We start from the raw sequence: 22,395 nt of genomic DNA, 5'->3' as shown, positions 1-22,395 counted from the left end.
AAACCAAAATATGGAAGATTACAATTTGTCTTCATCTAAGAGCTCTTCAACCTTTTTTAATAGTGATAATATTCTGAACAACATTCAAAAGTTCAACACATGTTCTTAGCTCTTGAACTTCTAAGGAACAAGAGAACTATGAGTAAAAATTTCAGAGTAAGCAAAAAATCATCTTCACCTAAAGAGCTATTCAACCTTTTTAAATAGTGGTATCAATAATATGAATACCATCCAGAAGTTTAGCTTCAGAAGTTGAATATGCTTTTGTAAATTTCACAAAAGTAACTATGTTTTCAGCACTTGAATTCCCAAAAATTCCTTTACATGGCTTTCTTGTTATGACTAATGTGTGCTCCATATTTGATCAACTTGAATAATATTATCTGCTTTCCTTAACCTGTAAGTAATAATAAAAGGCTTTAGAATTTTAATTTTGTTGTTGATCCATAAAGATTTACTACAGTGAAGATTCTATTATTAATCTGTTGATAATGTATTTGAAGCACCTAAAATATTTTTTGCTATTCCAAAATCCCTACTACTTGTGTAACAACAAATAACATTATGGCCACCACCAAATTTCTTCCAATTCTCGTTGAGGTATATATTGTTTCACTTCAAGTAATGAAGGTTGTTTAATAAAAGCATAATTATAAGCATAAGTTAAAATCCTAGGTATAACATTAATTATGTCATAACCATTGGAACATTTGTTAGGAATAGAAAATATTGATTGAAAATAATTTACAACATGTGTGTTAGTTCACTTCAATATAATCATTAAATATAAATTAAAGACAAAAAATAATTAATGAATATAGTCACTAAATTTGATATTATTTTAAAGATTAAAAAATTATTAATATAAAATAATTTTTTATTAATAAAATTTATAGATTAATTACCAATTATTTTAGATTTTAAAATTGATAATTAAAATATTTATTGACATATATTATGACTTCAATATCATAAATATATACCGTCACGTATTGTTTTGAGTATAAAAAAATAGAATTATAATTTTAATAAGAAAACTTTAATTTTATTAATGTTGTTTGAACTTGTTTGTAAAGATAGTTGAATATATTATGTGTTTATTAAAGAAAAGAGTTAACATTAAATGTTATTAATTTTGAATAAATGATTAAGGATTTTAAATTTATAAAAAAAAATAAAGGATTCTTTAAAGTTAATTACAAAGATAGTTTTTTCCTTTAATAAATACATGTAATTATTATAGATCAAATATTATATGTTCAATTATCTCGAGCATTAATAAATTATCTCGATCATTAATGAAGTTGTAAACGAAATTAATAAAAATAATTTGTGTAAAAATTTAACTTTTTTATTAAACTAAAAGTAAAATATCTTAATACTTATTATATTTAACCGAATATTTATCTATTCATTTTACATATCATAAGAAAGAAAAAATAAAAACAAAAGTTCAAGAAAACTTTTTAAAAATAAATAAAATCATTTTTTTTAATTTTAATAAAACTAAAAATATTATTAGATAAAATGTGTTTGATGACTAGAAAAATCATATTTTTTAAAATTGTGGGCAAAGGTAGAAATTTAAAGCGATTTTAAAAGTTTAATGAAATTATTCATCTATTCTTAAATGATAATAATATATTAAAATTAAATTTAAATAAATTTATATACTTATTTTATATGCATAAAATAATGTATGAATTCAAGACTTATTCTCTTAGATTTGCATGAATGTTAATGTTACTTCATGTCCATTAAAATTATTGTAATTGTTGTCCAACTATGATTAAAGCTATTAATTTTAATGATGTTCATGTTTTTCATAAAGATAATAAATATGTTTGATAGGTTGAAATTAGACGTTATTTTCAACAATGATTTCATATTTTGTTTTACTTTACTTTGCCATGGTTTACTACCTTGTATATCTCCCGAGATTTCTCTAGCAATGAATACAGTTTATGAGTTTGAATGTAGATTTTATTAATGCACACGAACTTTGATTTGTTTTTTTTTTATAATGTTTTTTTATTGTTTTGTTTTATTTCAATATATTATTTTTCTCTTAAGAATATATGATGCTTAAGTTTTAAAATGCGATTTTTTTGTAAAAATATTTTCAAATGAATAGTATTTATATAAAAAAGGTATATTGAGATTAAATTTTAAAATAAAGTTGATGCATCAAACATTTATATATGAATAACATTATTCTTTATTCGCCCTAGTTGATCATCTTCTTTCACTTTATGAATGATGAAGGAGATAAATATGAAAGTGAAAATTAAAATATATTTATTCCATTTCCTTTAAATGTTGATTTCTTCAACCGAGTGCAAGATAGAAGTGAAATTAACCTAGCTCGGAATGCACATTGAGCCATATAGAATTTTGTGTTCCTTCTCTCTCTCCCTGCTCACTCCGTCAGAACTCACAACTTAGCACTTACCCTCACATACATGAGATATCTAGATCTCCAGCATTGACTCTGTGTAACTAACTTCCCCATGAACTTGTTTTAATTTCCTTTTGGTTTGCCGCATGGAAGAAACTGCGGTCATGCAGAGCCAGAAACGGAGATTCCAAAGAGAATAATCAACAAGCCAGTATTTTGCTTCTGCTTTGTGGTTTTCCATAGTCTAGAAGTTTTGGATTTTTTTTGAAATAATTGGGCAGAAATAAATTATTCGATCCCTTCTGCAATTACCTAGTAGTCACATGCTTCATCACCCACCGATTACTCGCCGACAAGGTATTACAAACCTACCTTTGTCAATGTTGCTTTATTGCATCAACTGGAAACTGTATCTCTGATTTTGTTATTCAGTTTCACGAATTTATTACATTTATTTCACATTCTATATACTTTTTAATTAGGTTCAACCGTAGAAGTGCTCCTTCTAGTGAGGAAAAGATCGTGATTGAATAAAGTTGTGACCTTTATGGGGAAACTGAGCTTCTGAGAGCACCCTGAGATAGTCCCAGGCAGCAATTTAATTCTTTTATCTTTTCCTTGACGTTTTTCATTGAAGAGAAGTGAATGGAGGTTGGGGAGATGGGTAGAAAGGAGCCAGAAGTTGAGGTTCCTTTGGTCCCTGCCACTCCTATTAAGCCTGTTCCTCTAAAACCAGTGCCGATCTACACACCTGGGGAGATTAACCAAATGGGTTATCATGCAAATGGAGCAGTTGCATGTGTTGAATTTTTAATTGGCCAAGAGAAATTGTGTAGGTCGGATGTTGGGTCAAACGTCGCAGGTGACTGTGGCAAAACTTGTGAACATACAGCTTCGGATGCTGCCTCCAGCTTCAGCAAACTCGGGTTTTGTGAACATTTGTTCGCAGTTGAGGCTGAATCGAGGAACTCTAGTGTGACACAAGGGAATAATGAAGGATTGAAAAATCCATTTGTTCCTTCAGTCATCCTTGACAATATGCGAGACCCTCAGGGTAAGTCCTATTTTTTGTTCTTGCTACTCTTCGTGTGATAGCTTTATAAGATTTTCCCTCCATGTCTCTCTGGAACGGTGCACCAATAATGATCGTACCAAGCCGAACACTGATGATGACGTAGAGCAATAAAAAAATGAGCCACAGCTAGAGTGAGGGTATAGCCGGTAAATTAGACTGGGATGTTACGCATACTATATTAAAGTCCATTTTAGTATTGAAATGAGGAGAGTATGAATGCGAAGTTGATTGCATGCACTTTTCTCCTTGAAACTATGTTTGCCTTGTAACGTTCATAAAACCTGCACAGCAAGCATAACACCCACCATTTTCTTATAAGTTTCTGCTTTAATTTCCTTTTATTACTTGATCTATCTAGGATCACATTGCTCTTACACTTTGCATACTCTCTTTTGGGACAGAAACATACATTGCTTGCTGTAGCAACACAACTTCACAGGATACCCCATTTACACTTGACAATGCCAACAAAGAAAACAGACAAATAGCATCAATGCAAATCAATATGGAAGAAAATGATCCAGGAGGGGAAGAGAGAACTGGCCATGCCAGTAAGCTTGACAGTAATGTCCTGCCGAGCAGCAAAGAACTCTGTGACCCTGCCATTGAATTTGGTGCTATTTCTTCACCATTCAAAGAGAATCAAAACCAAGATATGGGAAGCAATCTTGATACCGATCTTAATAAAACACCACAACAAAAACCGAGGAGAAGAAAGCACCGTCCCAAGGTCATCAAAGAAGGCAAACCCAAAAGAACTCCGAAGCCTGTTACCCCAAAGCCTGTTAAATCAAAAGAAAACCCAACTGTGAAGAGGAAATATGTGAGAAAGAATGCCCTGAGCAAGACTTCTATTCCTCCAATGGAAGTGACTAGAGAATTGACAAAAGAAATGTCTGGAACTGCCAAAATGTCTTGTAAAAGAGCCATAAATTTTGACATGGGAACTAGAGATGAAAGTTCTGCTGCCATAGAAAACACAATTGCACTATTGGGAAAAGGAAATGGTGTGAATGTAGGCCTTGCAGACGATCTAGACACTTCTGTGAAGCAGGCGTCAAACAGTTACACATCACTACCAGAAGACACACAAGCCCTGAATATATTTCCTTTGGGAAGAAAAGGCTGGGGAACAAAGCCAGAGGAAAAGCCAGCTCCCAAGAGGAAGTATGTGAAAAGGAAAGGAGTGAACGTGACTTCAGCTCCTGCAGCCGAAATGACTAAAGAGATGCCCCAATATACCCAAATGCCATGTACAGAGTCCATAAATTTTGATGGCAGGGCAAGAGATCAAAGTTGTGCAGTCAAAGAGAATGCAACAGTACATCCTGGTAGTGAGATTGGTGTAGTCAGTCAGGAAATGAATGCAGGCCTACAAAACTATCTTAACACTTCCATTATGCAGCCATCAAACGATTGCATGTCATTAGCAGAAGACTCAAGTGCCCTAAATACATCTTCAGGAAGAAAAGGCTCCGTGACAGAACCAGAAGAAAACTCAGCTGTCAAGAAGAATACAAGAAGGAAAAAGGTGAATGAGACTTCTCCAACAGAAGTGACTGGAGAAATGACTACAGAAAATGTGCCTGAGTCAGCCCAAATGTCATATGCAGGGTCTGTAAAATTTTATTTGAGAACAAGAGATCAAAGTCATGCAATCCAAGAGAATCCTATTGTCATTCCAGGCAGTGAAATTGGTCTAGTCATGCAGGATACTAATGTAGGCTTTGCGTATGATCTAAACACTGCCATGAAGCTGACACCATACAGTTACATGTCATTACCAGAAGAAACACAAGCCAATACATCTTCAAGAAAAAAAAGATCTGGGACAAAGCCAGAGGAAAACCCAACTGCTAAGAGGAAGTATGTGAGAAAGAAAGGAGTGAAGACATCTGCTCCTCCAATAGAAGTACCAGGAGAATTGACCAGAGAAAAGATGTCTGCATCTGCCCAAACATCATGCACACAGTCCATAAATTTTGATGAAAGAGCAAGAGAAAAAAGTTATGCAGTCAAAGAGAATCTAAGCGGACATCCAGGCAGTGAAATGAATGTAAGCCTTGCTTATGATTTTAACACTTCCACAAAGCAGACATTAAATGAAGACATGACACCACCTAAGGACGCACAAGCCCCAGGTCCATCCTCAAAAATCAATCTCCCTGGGACAAAGACAAAAGAAAACCTGACCAGCAAGAGGAAGAATGTGAGGAAAAAAGAATTGAATCTGACTGAAACAGTGATACATAAATCTAACAATATGTCATGGAAAAACTCTATAAAAAATTTAGATTCGCCCTTTGGAAAGGAAAATATGGCGTTAGATGAAACAAAAGTAGGTCTCACCTATAATCAAGACACTTGGATGAATGCAACTTCAACTAATTGCATTCCATCGTCTGAGAGAACACAAGACCCTAGTTCGGCTATTTTAAAATACACCCACCTTGGGGAAAAGCTGAATGCCAACTCTGTAGGGAACAAAAACAAAGGTCAGGCAACTACTCAGGATGGAAATATCTGTAATAGTCAAAGTTCAACCATAAGGTTACAAATGGTTGGTACAAAGAGGAAATGTTCTGGTAGCTTTAGTCATGCAGATGACAGCAACATGAATCTGACTGGTGCACACTATAATGAATTGTCATCATACCAGGCTAGCTTTTGCCCTCAGTTTCCAAACGTACAGAAGAAAATGAGAACTGAAAAGGAGAAAACTTCTGCCACAGACATCACATCTGTGACTGCAACAAAAGAACTCCAACAGACATACCCTCAGGAAGATGCTCTAGGACATCCTTATGCATCAAGCTCTAGCTGCTGTATTTATGGATCTGGATATAATACAATAGGAGTCCCAGTCATTAGTGAATTTACTGAAAAATTCATTGATGATACTCCAACATTTGACGAGTTTATCTTGTCTTTGAAAAGGATGGCAGAAAGGTCTAAAACCTCTAATTGTGATTCTGGTTCTCCAACCAGAATTAGGAACTGTGATACTGAACCAAATTATACTACAAAACAAGTAGAGATCTCTGGCAGAGAAACATGTGGGGATGCAAAAAGACCTCAAACATGCACTGGTGCTTTAGTCGCCGAGACACCTACAACACTTCCAAAAAAGAAGCGGAATAGAAAGAAAAAGGTCCTATCCAGTTCAGCACATTCTAGCACAAACGGGATGCTACAGCACCATAATTTTACTTTGGGAAATTACTCTATGGCAGTGGGGAAGTCATCAGGTTTGAACTGAATCCTTATTTTTGCGTTAATAACATTATACATCGGAAAGGACAAATAATTCCACCATGAAATTTTTTGCACTGCAGATGTTGCTTCAGAAGTACTGTGGAAAACCATGAACTATGTTGATGCATTAGCATTGCAGTTTAGACGACTAAACATAGACACAGAAGCCAGAGACCTCTCAATTCATGAGCAGAATGCACTTGTTCTGTATAAACAGAAAAACAGCCTTCTCCGTGTAGATGGAGCCATTGTGCCCTTTCAGATAAAGAAACAGCATCTACGACCAAAGGTTGACCTTGATGATGAGACTGATAGAGTGTGGAAGCTTTTGTTGCTTGATATAAACAGTCCTGGAATTGACGGAACAGATGAAGACAAGGCCAAATGGTGGGAAGAAGAGCGAAATGTGTTCCGAGGACGAGCAGACTCATTTATTGCACGAATGCATCTTGTACAAGGTATCATGTTTGACATTATTCACCTTTGAAACTCCTAGCAAGGCACAAACTTACATGTGATCAATGAAGTGAAAGAAATGAGAAAACGAAGATGCAAGACAAAACAACATCTTAAAATAGTAAACATTATCTGTCTACCTACTTCTCATGAATGTGATTAGGATGGTAAACCCTACCTCCAACAACTATAACAAGAACAGTCATCCCAGACCACCACAACCATGAGTTAAGAAATGATTATATGTGAACTACCTAGGTCAGTGATAATATAAAAAGAATGATGGATGAGTTTATCTCTGATTAAAAAATTTAAAGTACCTAAACTTTGGTGATCATATACTGGGGGTTTTCCAGGAATTGATTAAAGGAAAGAAAGTTGTAAAAGTAAGACAGGTATAATAGCAACCATATCTCATTTATTCTTATATTCAACATCTCTTATATGTAACAAATGATCAAAGACAGTACCTGCTGTTTCATTATAGTGCAATGTGAAATAAATATCTGAAATATTTGTTCAAGTGTAGTATACATAAATCTCAATGACTTGATCTAATTTGACTAAGATATATAGCACTTAATGAAATAGCGTAATGAAACCACACTCTCAAGATGTTACAGCTTTGAAGGAAATAAAATAATTGCAATTTTATCTTGAAAGAAGACTATGCAGAAAATCTCTACAGACCATGAACAATCAACAACTTCATATTATAAGAGTTTCTTCATACACTAATATGTATCATAATCAACAGGAGACAGACGATTTTCTCGATGGAAAGGATCAGTTGTGGATTCAGTGGTTGGAGTTTTCCTCACCCAGAATGTCTCTGACCATCTTTCCAGGTATAAGCTCTTCAAGCTTAATTTTGGTAAATTTATAAATTTGATGTCAGGCCACAGTAACATTTTCTATTCTCTGTTGGCAGCTCTGCATTTATGTCTCTTGCTGCTCGATTTCCCAAAAATTCAGGCAGCATGTGCAAAGCACAACAGGCAGAAGACACAAGGCTGGTAGAAGAACCACAAGTGCATGTAGTTGAACCAGATGAGGGCACTGAATGGAACGTAAAATTATTGAATCAATCTGTTTATGACCAGAGTTCTTTGACAGTAGATATAGTTGAGCATTCTGGAGAAAAAGAAGCCATCAACAGCAATGATTCCTGTGGAACTACCAGCAGTGTAATTAGCTTGTCAGATGAATCAAACTCCAGATTGTCAGTATCATCTCAACAAAATATTAAGGAACACTGTAGTCCAATGGAGAGTAGACTATGTTGTTCCACAATTGAGGAAAGAGAAGAAAAATCATGTTATGATGGTGATAGGAAAGAGTTAATTGACATAGTTTCATCCCAAGGCTCTGTCATTTCATCTCAAATTTCTGGAGATTTTTCAAATGATCAAAATCCTGAGAAAATAGGATCATGCTCTGATAGCAACTCAGAAGTAGAAGTTCTGTCCAACACAGCAAAGTACAATCATTTTGATAGTAACACTTCTTTCAGTAAACTCCTCGAAATGGTTAGTTCAACCAAGTTTTATGAAGATAACAATCATAAAAGCAAATCAAATGAGAACTTCAGAGATGCATATGATCAACCTTTATGTATGGAGCATGACAATCCAATAGAAAGCTTGCAAAAATCAAGTGTTACTCAAGGCTCTTCAGAAGCATCCATCAACGTGTCCCATGACTGCTTTGATCCTTTCAAAACCAAATCATCAACACATGACTTCTTAAAGAAAAATAATGAAAATGACAAGAACAGATCTAGTTTTCAAACAACAGAACCTGCTGGCGAAGTTGCAATTACTCTTTCTCAAACTATCGAGTCTCAAGTCCATCAGGAACAAAGCAATCACCAGCAGCAAAGCTTTTTCAATTTCAACAGCCCTGGACAAACTCAAGATATTATGCAGAAAGAAAGGGGATCAGATCTTGGCAAGCACAAAAGTGCGACAAGGAATGGAACCAATGAGATAAGTTCTGCCCCAATAAAAGTAAAGAGCAAGGAACAAGGAAAAGATAAAAAGGATGATTTTAACTGGGATATTTTAAGAATAGAAGCACAAGCTAAGGCTGGGAAAAGAGAGAAGACAGAAAACACCATGGATTCTTTGGATTGGGAAGCTGTGAGATGTGTAGATGTCGGTGAAATTGCCAATACCATCAAAGAACGGGGTATGAACAACAGGCTTGCAGAACGTATTCAGGTAGAAACAAATCCCTCGAAATCCTACTTATAACTTTCTTGAGACAGACAACCTATGAATGCTGCTTACACTATGCAGAGTTTCCTGAATCGACTGGTTGATGAACATGGAAGCATTGACCTTGAATGGCTGAGAGACGTTCCACCTGACAAAGCAAAGTAAGTCCAGTGGTTAATTAAACTACCTAATGAAGTACTATTTCTCACACAATAAAGTGTGAGCATTTCCTGACTCTGGTTGGAGAAACCAACATCCAGAACTCTCTCAATTCACTAGTAAAACACACACAAGTGATGTTACTTTTTTCCTGTAAGGCAATATAATCATAATAAAATTGATTTATACATACAGAGAATACTTGCTCAGTGTAAAAGGATTGGGATTGAAAAGTGTGGAGTGTGTGCGGCTTTTAACACTGCACCACCTTGCCTTCCCGGTAAGTTGAAAGAAGTATTGTGCAATTACAGGAATATGAAATAAATCTGATAAATTATTGGCATATAACAGGTAGACACAAATGTTGGACGTATAGCAGTACGACTGGGGTGGGTCCCTCTGCAGCCACTGCCTGAATCACTACAGTTGCATCTCCTAGAATTGTGAGTACTACATAAATGATGACACGCTAGTTCTGTTGATAAGAAAACTAACATCATTGCCTTATGTAGGTACCCAGTGTTGGAATCAATACAAAAATACCTCTGGCCTCGACTGTGCAAGCTAGATCAAAAAACACTGTAAAGATTTTATTTCAAATTACTGTAGCAAAATAATATACAAATACATTTTCTGTTCCTGCAAGTTTAGCAAGGGCATAGATATTGATTCTTCGTTTTTGCTTATTGTATGTTATTTTGCAATATATTGCAGATATGAGCTACATTACCAGATGATTACATTTGGAAAGGTATATTGCATTTTCTCAAGAGACTCACCGTACATACCAAAATCCATTATGATAAAGACGAAAACTACAATGAATGCAGGTCTTTTGTACAAAAAGCAAACCAAATTGTAATGCATGCCCAATGAGAGGAGAATGTAGACATTTTGCAAGTGCATTTGCAAGGTATGTATATGTAATACTAAAAATCTTTACAAGCTTTAGTACTCTAGAAGGCACTGGAAGTATTATATGTAGCAATATACAGACTAACTCATTAAATGAAAGTACCTTTGCATTCTATCCTTTTTACAATTGTTTAATTAAGAAATATTTACTTAAATAACAGTTAGAAATTATCTCAATGACGCACAGAACCCAGTAATATCCATGCATTGCAAGTTATGATAGATCAATTACAAATAAACAATATTGTATGCAGTGCAAGGCTTGCACTGCCTGGACCAGAGCAGAAGAGTATAGTTAGCACAGCTGCAAATCGTGTGATTAACCAGAATCCATCTAAAATCATCAGTCAGTTGCACTTGCCTCCCCCAGAGAACACAACCCAAGAAGAAATTCAGCTAACCGAAGTGAGCAAGCCATTGGAATCAAAGTCTGAAATAAATATTTGTCACCCTATCATTGAAGAGCCAACAACTCCAGAACCAGAATGCTCCCTAGTATCACAAACTGATATAGAGGATGCTTTCTATGAGGATTCATGTGAAATTCCTACAATCAAGCTTAACATAGAAGAGTTCACTCTGAATTTACAAAATTACATGCAACAAAAGATGGAACTTCAAGAAGGTGAAATGTCAAAGGCATTGATTGCTTTGAATCCAGAAGCTGCTTCAATTCCTATGCCCAAGCTAAAGAATGTGAGCCGTTTACGAACAGAGCACTGTGTGTAAGTAAAATAACAAACTCATCTCCAATTGCATCACATTGAATGCACAGACGAAATTGCATAATAATTACCTCAAATGCAAGACCAGCAATCAGTAATTACATGTCCAGAATTATAATCCAGCAATATTATATGATGGGAAATAAGTATCTTGCATATAATAGATCTAGAGTTTAGCATGCATCACAACAACCCTGCTACAGCAGTCAATTCTAACAATATATACTGATTGTGTTTACTTTTACAGTTATGAACTCCCAGATACTCATCCTCTTCTGCAAGGGGTTAGTTATTGTTGCATCTGTTAATCAAAGCTATGTTTTGTCCTGCATGTCCCATCTTTTATTAACTATTATGCATTACAGTGGGACACACGAGAGCCTGATGATCCAGGCAAATACCTTCTTGCTATATGGACTCCAGGTAGACAAATAGCAATTTCACTACCTTGCCTCCTTTCAGATGAATTTAGATGCTCTGCTAGCATTTGTCTGCTCCAAATTTTAAAATACATGTTTTCTTTCAGATTTCTGGCGTTTCCTAACTCATTTTCTCAAATAAACTATTACATCAGGTGAAACAGCAAATTCTATACAGCCACCAGAAAGCAAATGTAGCTCCCAAGAAGAATATGGCCAACTCTGTCATGAGAAGGAATGTTTTTCATGCAACAGTTTCAGAGAATCTAATTCACAGATAGTTAGAGGGACACTCCTGGTACTAATGCTTATCAAAATCATTATTTTAACCATATTAGCATAATAATTCGTATGCATTATTTAGGGCTGGGGAGGGAATACATATGCATAGAATTCAAGCATGATAATAGACTGACTTTAGTTCATGATAAATATGAACAGATACCATGTCGAACAGCTATGCGGGGAAGTTTTCCACTAAATGGCACCTATTTCCAAGTCAATGAGGTAAAAAAACGTGTAATTTTTGGAATGTGCAATTTTTGGATTGCTAACTCTATTTTCCTCTTGTACTTATTTATTGAAATATAAGCTAGTACTAAATCGTATAATTTGAAACAGGTATTTTCTGACCATGAGTCCAGTCTTAACCCAATTAGTGTGCCCCGAAGTTGGATCTGGAACCTAAATAGACGAACAGTATATTTTGGAACCTCCGTGCCAACAATATTTAAAGGTAAAGACTTTAGAATTCATAGTAATATATTACGATTTAATGACTATACATCAAACAATGAAGTTGAATATATGATTTCTGCCAATCAGGTTTAACAACTCAAGAAATTCAACAATGCTTTTGGAGAGGTATGATTTAATTCTGAATGTAATCCTGCTTTGTTAATTGAATATCCTACTTTAGCTAGTTCTTATTGGTGTGATTAACATCACTAATTTAAACTTTATAGACTACAGGATCGAAGGACTAAATAAACGCACTTCTACCACTTCATTTGTTAAAAACACTATGGATGCCACCATAACAGACCACCTTACATCATCTATAGCTTTTAGGTTAATTTTGCAAGCATGTAAGCATTATGTATATGCTCACACTTCAAGAAATTGAAAGTGTTACTAAAAGTCTATTTGGACGAGCATCAGCATTCAAAATTGGTATTAATATAACATATGGAAGCATATTGTTAATTAGAGAAAAAAAGGAAATAAATTATTACGAACCATTCTATTCTAATTGAGAGAACCATGTCATAACTGAATAGAAAAGCAGGTATACATATAACAGAACCTATCTGAAAATGTTTTGCAGGTTATGTCTGCGTGCGGGGATTTGACAGGGAAACACGAGCACCCCGTCCTCTGATGGCTAGACTACATTTCCCGGCTAGCAAGTTGGCTAAGACCAAAGAGAAGACAGAAAAGGAGTCTAGTTCGGCAAAATCACGAGGATTGAAATCAAATATAGAACAGCCGGAATTGATTTCTAACAGTAACACTTTTAAGAGAGGGGAAGAAACTGCAGACAAATCAGTATTACTCATCCCATAGTGGGTTGGCCAGTAGCATGTATAAAATGACGAAGTCATTATTTTATTTAGCTTTTCTTTCTTTTTTGCTCACAGACTGAGCGGTTTTTCCAGATTAGGACCCCTAATAATGTACTATTGGTAGCACTTAGCTCTAGTTTCTTGTTTCCAAAAAAAAAATACGTGAAGTGTTGTGAGCCATGTAATGCTATATGAGATGAAGTGAGGCTACTTGCGAAACAGCAAAGTACTTTTTACCCCAACTACTGCTTACATACACTTACGAATATTCTAGATTTGAATGTAATTCCCCTCTCTTCACCAGCGCTGCGCGCACACTTAATCTGATTATAATTTAAGTTCTATCATCATGTAACAATAACGACAAATTCTTATTTCACCAAGTGAAGGTAGTCAAAGTAATACAAAGTACAATTAAAACTCAGTAATATTTACGACGATATTTTCCGACTAGCTGGAAATTATGATTGAAAACTCTAAGACAGCATAGCAAAGAGTAAAATGAAAATCATGATTCCTATTAGCAACGAAAACAACTCTTAACTCAAAAACTGGCAACAGAAAATTGTCTTCAAACAATTTCATGGCCTAAATAAATAGTAATGTTCAATCACTTCATCCAAAAACATGCACACAATAATCGACGCGAACATTGCATACAAAACAAATTTCGCCTTAAACATTGTAATAAGGAACAGTAACTTAACAGAGTAAAATTTTGAAGTGAGGAACAGTGAATTTACATGGAGTGAAGGTTTCGAAGAAGGAAGCGATTATCATAGATTAGAGGTTCTGAACAAGAAAGCGTACCTTGAGAGTTGTTTGGCGCGAACTACATCGATTCAAAGAAAAGGAACATCAATAGGGTTGAGGCAGAGAAGATAATGTGAAAGAGAGGGTGCGGCGCGGGTGGGAATGAGCGCAAATTAAATCTTTATGCCGCCTTTGCCACTAATTCATAAATATTTCTTCCCTCCAAATATTTTGATTTTTTTTTCCACTCCATGAGTTGGACTGGGTTTTCAATTTTGGGCCAAAGTCCAAGCCCAAAACTTCTTCAAGAATCAGGAGAATGAAGGGTCGGTTAAAATAAAACGTGAATAAGTGAAGTTATTTTGTTTAACTTCTTTAGTCTAGAAACAAAATGCCTTTGAATGATAGTAAAAACATGTGATCATTCACAAAAAGATATAAAATATGTTTTCCATTTTTCTAAAATTACAAATCTTTTATTTGCCTCTTCCAAATTTTTAGTGCTTTTAGTCCTCCAAAATTAACATTTCTAACGACATTAAAGGCAAAATCTGATTTTATTTTCAAATTGATAAATTCAATCTTCCAACTTTGAAAATACAATCCTTGCATCCAATTTGCAACTGTAAAAACCGTTATTAAATGTTAATTTTAAATATAGAAATACTTTTGCTGAAAAAAAAATAACGGATAAAGAAATACTAGAATCACATTATATAAATTAGTTTTTTTTTTATTAACTTTACGATGGTATAAAACAATCCCTAAATATTACATTTAAGTATAGAAAAATACTAAAATCACATGTAAAAGTTTGAGAATTTAATTTATTAAATTGAAAGTATAAAACAAGTTTGACAAAAAATAAATAAACCAAATCCTTAATTAAATATTAAATCCTTTTAACAGACTTCAATAGACATAACACAACTATAATTTTGGAGCACTTCAAATATACCAAAAGTTCTAGATGAACGAAAAAAATTATTTACAATTTTATAAAGACAAAAAAACATATTTTGTTCTGAAAATCAAAATCAACATAAGGGTGTTAACTTCTTCCATGATAATAATAGCACATTTATAATTTTGAAGAACTAAAAAGATTAAAATTTTCATATTAATAAAATATAAATTTACAGTTTTTTAATTATTAAAAAAACTAAAAAACTTATGATTATTCTACGTACTTCTAGATTAAAATTTTAAAATACAAAATATTGTATATAAATATTAAAATGTCTCTAAAAAAACTCGCACTTAAGAAAAACAAATATTTTCAGAAAAATTAATACTTTGAAATTGTAATATTATAAAATATTAAATATTTTGGTTGATTTGGGATTCGCCGACTTGTCCCTCATTTGTCATTGCATCACTCATCATTTCCAATCAAACATCGTGGTTACCGTCGCATACCGGTGGCTTCCGTCTCATCTTACTTTTCTTTTATTTTATTTATTATGAATTCCACATTTGACTTTAAATAATATTAAAGAGTGAGTAATGAAAAAAATAATCACACCCATGACAGCTTCAGGCTCAGATACATGAACCAACCCCGTTTCTTCTTTTTAAAAATAATACTTTAATATGAAAGATATTTACATACGTAATGATCACACATGTATCAATTTTTATATTGTAATCAATTTAGTATTATTCTTTACTTTAGGTTTTGAGGATATTTCAACTCACAATCCCAGATTAGTGAAATCATAGATTTTGTTGGTTCTGAAGAAATATTTGTTAAGGACAGCAATGTTCATAATGTTTTTATTATTATGTTTTTAACTAAAATTTATAATATTTATCGAAGATCACACATTAATTAAAAATTAAAATATTTTATTATCTTTTAAGTGAATTTGAATATTATTTTCAAAATTAATTTTATAGAATTAAATTATACTTTTTTAATATGGTGTAGAGTCATTTAAAATTCAGTTTGATGAATGTTTGTATTATAATATTTCATATATTTTATGAGTTTAATTTAAAATTTACTTCTTAATATTATCATTATTAATTATAGATTTTAATTTAATAATAAATGTTTTACCAAATTATATTTCTAATAAATAATATTTAAAGATTCATTCTTTTAGTAACATGGTCTTTATGGATAAGAAGGGTGGACCTTGCTTAAGGATCTGGCATGATATTTTTTCAAAAAAATCTCTTCATTTATTTCTCTCTTCAACATACTTTTTATAATTTAAAAATTATTAAAAGTGAATTTTATGTAATTATATAACTTTTAATGAATATTAACTTAAACTTTAAGTGTGTAAAAAATACATATTGTTTCTCATTACCCAATGAATAATTAGAAAAAATAAAGTATTAGAAGATATTCCTTTAAGTCCTAAGTAGATTCTTAGTAATCTATTCCATGACATATCCTCTACATGATTGGAGGGGCAATTGATTCACAATTTTTTGAGGATTTTTAATGTGATACACATTAACTATTATAAAATATGTCTAAATTTTAACTAAAAACAATTATGAGTGTTGTTTTGGCATAGTACACACTTAATTCTTTCACTTTTTTTAATACATATACATTTTTTTTCTTTTTTATGTGCATTTGGCACACTGTCTTTGCAATTAACAAAAAAAATTATTCTTAACCATTTAAAATATTGTTCTATTTATTTATAATTGTCTGTTGCTCTTAATCTACCTGGTTTTATCTTCATCTTAAATTGAATTTCAAAAAAACTTATTAATAATACAAATAATATAAATTGTTCATTGTAATAAATTTATATAATCTTATGTGTATACCATGGATTTTAGTTATAATAGTTTTTCATGTAAAAACATTTATTTTTTAGATTTTAATTAAAATAAAACTTAACATGTATAAAATTAAAAACTAACTTTTATGTATGTTTGTTGACTTTAATAACAAACATCCTAAATTTCACACTAAAAATGGTTTCTTACTGGTTAGTAGTATAAAAAAATATAATGTTAGGAAAGTTTGAGAAAAAAATCTATGCAATTTATAATCATTTTTAAATATAATGGTGTCTTACCTAATCATTTTTTTTCTTTCATAATTTCACTTCAATTTATAAAGATTATAAAAACATCTACTTTAACTTGTATGTTTTGCTTTATTGTCGGCTATTTTTCTAATGTTTGAATTTGTGCACATGGTGAATGAAAACTTTTATTTTACATTTTTTTTTTGTATTTTTTGAAATAGTACAGTGAGTATACAAATTCAAAAGATTAGTATGCTTTGTCAAAATCATCTTTAAGAAGTCTCATTCAACTATTTTTGAAGGTAGATATTTTTTTGTATTTATGAATGTATAGAATTTGGTTGATGTTTGGTATATTTGTGTTTAACACTTCTTCAACTTGTATATAATCTTCATATACTTCACTTTACTTTTTTTTTTTTTCTAGTTTACCTTTAGACAAAATTTGTTTTTTATTATTCGATTTTTTACACACTAAACAAATTTGTGTTATTATTTTTATCATCAAAATCTCACGTATCTTTGATAAAACTCTCTGATTTAGACTTGTAGATTATTATCTAACGGAAAAAAAACATATTCTTTTTCATTTATCTAGTTGTTTTATTTCTTAGTCTTTTCAAAAATAAATAATTGAAAATGATTTTACAATACTTTTTAGTGATTAAATTATATTTTTTACGAAACTTAGAGGATGATACATTAGGTAATAGGTTCGTTTAAGCTTAAGAAAACATAATTTTTCTTGATAGTGTTTGTTCGTCTAGACTAGTCATTTTGAAAAATATGTTAAAGAAAAAACATTTTACTTTGTTTGTTAGAGAGTATATGATATTTTTAGAACATATAAAGGTAAGACATTTATTATAATATATAAGAAATTAATCACTACAAAAATCATTAAATAACAAATAATTTTAGATACCAAAATAATTAGTTACTATTTGATTAAATTAAATACTATTTTATAAACTAAAAAAACCATTGATATCTAAAGTAGTTTATATTATTAATAAAAAATTATAAAATGGTTTCTAATTTGATATTTACCCGTTACTTATAAGTTTTTAACTACTTATTACTTTATATTATAAATTAGTTTTTATTGGTCTTTTAGAGTCCAATTTAAAATCTAAAATATTCGTAACTAAAACTTAGATAACTAATTTAGATACAAAATTAGTATTTAATTCAGTTAATATAGTGTCTAATTATTTTTTACCTTAGTGAATATAGTATAACCTTTCAAAGAAAATATATACATACTTTTATATATATATATATATATATTAATATGTTATTAAAAAATTAGAGAAAATAACAGACATATCATATAAACAAAACTTTTTAAGACACTGAACTACTAATAAAAAAATAGTGAAAATTCACATGATAAAGAATTTTCAAAGATAAAAAGTAAAGAATGTTATGATTAGATTAGAGTTATGTACTGTCACAATAATACATAAATATTGTATTTTTAAAGGTGGTGGTGTTGATTCAGTAATTCCTAATAATTATAGTTTTCATGATTTTAATAACTACAAGAAAATCATGAAATAGAAACCAATTTTTAAAAATCAAAATAATTAGTTGCAATAGTAATTAAATTAGAGATCATTCTATAAACTAAATAGAAAATTGGTTTCTAAACTAGTTTCTATTATTGCTAAATAGTTTCTAAATTGGTATCTAATTAGCAACTAATGTTTTAACTACCAATTATTTAGTTTCTAAATTTGGTATCTAAAACATTGGTGGCTAATTAGATACCAATTTATAAACTACTTATCAATAATATAAACTAATTTAGAAACTAATTTTTTTAGTTTCTAAAATAGTTTCTAATTTAGTTACTATTGCAACTAATTATTTAGTATCTAAAAATTGGTTTCTATTTCATAATTTTCTTGTAATGTGTAACATCCCTAACTTTTACTTTTTTTTTAAAAAAAAATAAAAAATATGCGTACAATATCTAATTAACGTACAATATCTAATTATTGTATAAACATATATTGTTTTCTCATATTTGTATCTCAAAATATATCCCTCTTCATAAGGATTTTCCAAAAAGTTTAAAAACAAAACAAAACAAAGCATTCAATTTAAATCTATCTAATCCTTCTGCTGCTCATTGAGGAGCTCTATTACCTGCAATCTCATCTACTCCCGTGTAAATACACGATCACAGTTAGAGAAACAAACACAAACAAATAACAGGGTAAGCTATCTATATAAAATGTTTTGATATAATTTAAATTTCAAATTAATAAGCATAATTCACATGATTTCTCAAACGTTCATAAAATTCATTTTTCATATGTCAGACTTTTACTGACTCACAACACATGGACACTTAACTCTACTTCTGGAACGAAATTAGCATCCAGAGACCTGCACCTGTCATACTACTGCTCTGATCAGTTCTTTCAGGATCGTCTCATTCACAGGACACTCACAAATCAATACACCCTAATAACAATCTCAACATGGTATTTCATTTCCTGAAAATACTACGTCTTGATCACACTTTAACCTCATTACATACATCATTTAACATATCAATGCACCACTCAATCACTTCATATATATATATATATATATATATATATATATATATATATATATATACTTTCTAAACAATCCAAATATATCTCAAACTTTACTTAAAACACATAATTAATTCCAAATATATGCTCTTTAAATCAATCATCATCTGAAATCACACAACCACTTCTCATTCAAACATCTCACTTAAGTAATTCAACCAAAATATTCAAAAAGAATAGTTTATCATTCAAACACTTTTAATTCTCAATCACAAACACTTTCAACAAATTATTCTCATAAGAGATTCAAAATCAACCATTCCAGTCAATATATTATTTTACTCTTTAAAAGAGACAATCCTGCAAGCAAAAATAATTGGAATTGGTGACCACGTCACCTCCACATCCAGAATCTTCTAAACTTTAGCTTCCTTACCTGTTATGCTCACTAAGAGCTCAAAGTTAAAGGTAATTAACCTGCACCACAGAGTCCTAATCAAAATCTAACTATATAACTAGGACCTTGAGTTAACAGAGATTAACCCGTACAAAATCTAATAAGATCAAAATTAACTCAAAAGAAAAAGGAGCCAATAAGGAACTTACTCTATGTGATATTTTGATCCGGCAAACTTATAGGGTTCATTACCAAGAGTCTAACACTGATAAGCGAGGTAGTCAGAATCTTGAAGAAAAGGAGAGGAAAGGAAAAAGAGGAACAAAACTTACTCATAGAGGTAGACTTGTAGTCTTTGCTGCCAGGAGTCTAATGGCGTACTCTGATCGTCAAACAGATGAACGAGGAGGTCAGAATATTAGAGAGAAGGGAGAGAAAGGAAAAGGGAAACTTTTAGAGAGATGATGGTTATTTTAAAATGAAACCTGAATAACTGAATTTTCTATTTATATGTCATTTTCATTTTAATAATAAAATATTCAGTATCATTTTCTAGATCCTTACATAATGAATTGCTAAAAACCACAATTTCTATATATATATATATATATATATATATTTTTTTTTATTTTTTTTTTTTACAAAAGCATATCCTGAAAACTGGCTAAAACACATACCTTGTTGCATATATTTACATCAAATTATTATATTTTAAAAATTGAAATTTTAAAAAAAGTACCTACATATTAAAGAGTCTCACCCACCATAATCAGATTTTCATTTGGTAAACATAATTCATCTTTCTTCCTAATCACACCTTGTATTTATTAGAAATAAAAACATAATTTGTGTATAGAAATTAAGAAAATCTTATTATAAATAAATTTATAGATAATTATATAATACAAATCATTTTAATAAATTTAAACAAAAATAGAAAATACGTCTAATAAAGAAATACATTACTCGTATTATACAATTTCAGAATAATAATTAAATTAATTATATATTTTCAAATTAAGTTCATGCACATAGTAGTTTATAAGAATAATAAAATTGAAGGGAATATTATTACACTTAAAAGAATAATTAAATTTCTCACTATAATAGTAGTTACTATGTATTTTTAAAAATGATGATATCATTAATTTAATAATATGTATTCGAAAATCCCTTTTGTGCATATTCTTTTATCAAACCCCACCGAATTTGCCAACCCTGTTTTTGTTCATTATAAAAATACAAATTGTTAAAAATTCAACAAAATATTCAAATAAAAAATATATAATTTAAAAAAACCATGGGTTAACAATTTAATGTTTTTATTTAAAAATATAATGCATTAGTAAGATTCTTAACATATTTCCTCATAAAAAAATTGAAATTATTTTATAAAGATCATTTTTAATAAAAAACTATGAATAGGTTATAGATAACTATTATTTATTTCATTACTGTTCTATATTTTTAAGATCTATTTTCTCTATTTTTTATTTGAGTATGGAGATTAACTATAATTGTTTTGAAAAATGATACAGTTAAGGAGAAAACAAGATAATTATCAGATTTAATCATAGTTGCGATTTGAATAACTAGATCATTTTTTACTAAATGTTTTATATTTTATTTGGATGTTTAATAAAGGAAAAGTATTGTTGGTGAAGTGTTTTTTATTTTTTTTTACTTTTTGTCTACAGTTTTATTAGATTCTACAGGGGTTAGTTATACACTTATTTTGAGATAATATTAACATCTAAATGATTATTTAAATGTTTGAAAATATTGGTAGTTGAATGATTAAGTACATGAAAGTTGATATGTATACTTTGCTTTAAAATATTTTGGGTAATATAAAGTTTTTATGATATTAGTGAATAATTGGAAAATGGTTGGCAATAATATTAATGTGTTTGAATGTTTTTTTTTTATACTTCATTTATTAAATTGGATGTTGAATTTTTTTCTTAACTAAGTATTAAAATGTATAATTTAAGCGAGAAAAAAATCAATGCAACTTTTTATTTTTTATCTTCAAACAATGATATGATCGCGCTAATAAAACAATGTGGTTTATGTCCCATTACTTATATATAGAAACACAATAAATGTATTGTTTAAGCATTATGAGAACGCTCAAGTATAAAGTTGATGTTTGAGCGAGAAAGAGGTAAAATCAATTTTATTATTTGAAGTTGTACCGCTCAAATGGTGTGAGGGAGTTAGAGAAGTAGTATTTATCAATGGTAGCAAGTAAGGTTACTTAAGCAATATGAATTCACTCAAAGTACACTTAACTATGACAATCATGCTTCGTGATGTATTAATTTATATGATTTTATATATACATACATGTACATGTACTGTGAAGATGTACGAAAACACTTCAAATGGTATTGGGTCATATGGTTTAAAGAATTAAGCTTAAAACTCATTAAAAAAATTAGATATTTAATTATTATTTGATTATGTAAACTAATAATCAAATGAGGTTGAGGAATATTAAATAAT

The 22,395-nt window shown here is 30.7% G+C and overlaps 1 protein-coding gene across 2 annotated transcripts; it reads left to right on the top strand.

Moving 5' to 3' along the window:
* Positions 1 to 2,224: 2,224 nt before the first annotated feature.
* Positions 2,225 to 13,428, top strand: LOC137830294 (uncharacterized). 2 transcript variants are annotated; one of them, XM_068637554.2, is made up of 20 exons: positions 2,225 to 2,755; positions 2,881 to 3,452; positions 3,875 to 6,721; positions 6,809 to 7,186; positions 7,942 to 8,032; positions 8,116 to 9,406; positions 9,485 to 9,564; positions 9,758 to 9,842; positions 9,914 to 10,005; positions 10,075 to 10,143; positions 10,277 to 10,313; positions 10,393 to 10,475; positions 10,732 to 11,202; positions 11,450 to 11,486; positions 11,568 to 11,625; positions 11,777 to 11,919; positions 12,063 to 12,128; positions 12,243 to 12,357; positions 12,447 to 12,485; positions 12,949 to 13,428. In XM_068637554.2, exons 2-20 carry the CDS (start codon positions 3,044 to 3,046, stop codon positions 13,185 to 13,187), a joined length of 6,630 nt encoding a protein of 2,209 aa, XP_068493655.2. In that variant the 5' UTR covers positions 2,225 to 2,755; positions 2,881 to 3,043; the 3' UTR covers positions 13,188 to 13,428. The 2 variants fall into 2 exon arrangements, with proteins under 2 accessions (XP_068493655.2, XP_068493656.2); XM_068637555.2 differs by lacking the exons at positions 11,450 to 11,486; positions 11,568 to 11,625; positions 11,777 to 11,919; ... (2 more) ...; positions 12,447 to 12,485; positions 12,949 to 13,428 and having other exon boundaries at positions 10,665 to 10,803.
* Positions 13,429 to 22,395: the final 8,967 nt, after the last annotated feature.

The sequence above is a fragment of the Phaseolus vulgaris genome, chromosome 7, assembly GCF_051622355.1.
Source record: "Phaseolus vulgaris cultivar YP4 chromosome 7, ASM5162235v1, whole genome shotgun sequence".
In the NCBI taxonomy this organism is placed as follows: Eukaryota; Viridiplantae; Streptophyta; class Magnoliopsida; order Fabales; family Fabaceae; genus Phaseolus; species Phaseolus vulgaris.
This window is presented reverse-complemented; position numbering and strand designations above follow the sequence as displayed.

What these genes read in the sequence shown, in the direction of transcription:
- LOC137830294 (XM_068637554.2), top strand. Translation starts at nt 3,044, where the DNA reads ATGGAGGTTGGGGAGATGGGTAGAAAGGAGCCAGAAGTTGAGGTTCCT. An exon ending in ACGAATGCATCTTGTACAAG is followed by an intron (nt 7,187 to 7,941) that starts GTATCATGTTTG and finishes CATAATCAACAG; the next exon opens with GAGACAGACGATTTTCTCGA. An exon ending in TTTGCAAGTGCATTTGCAAG is followed by an intron (nt 10,476 to 10,731) that starts GTATGTATATGT and finishes TATTGTATGCAG; the next exon opens with TGCAAGGCTTGCACTGCCTG.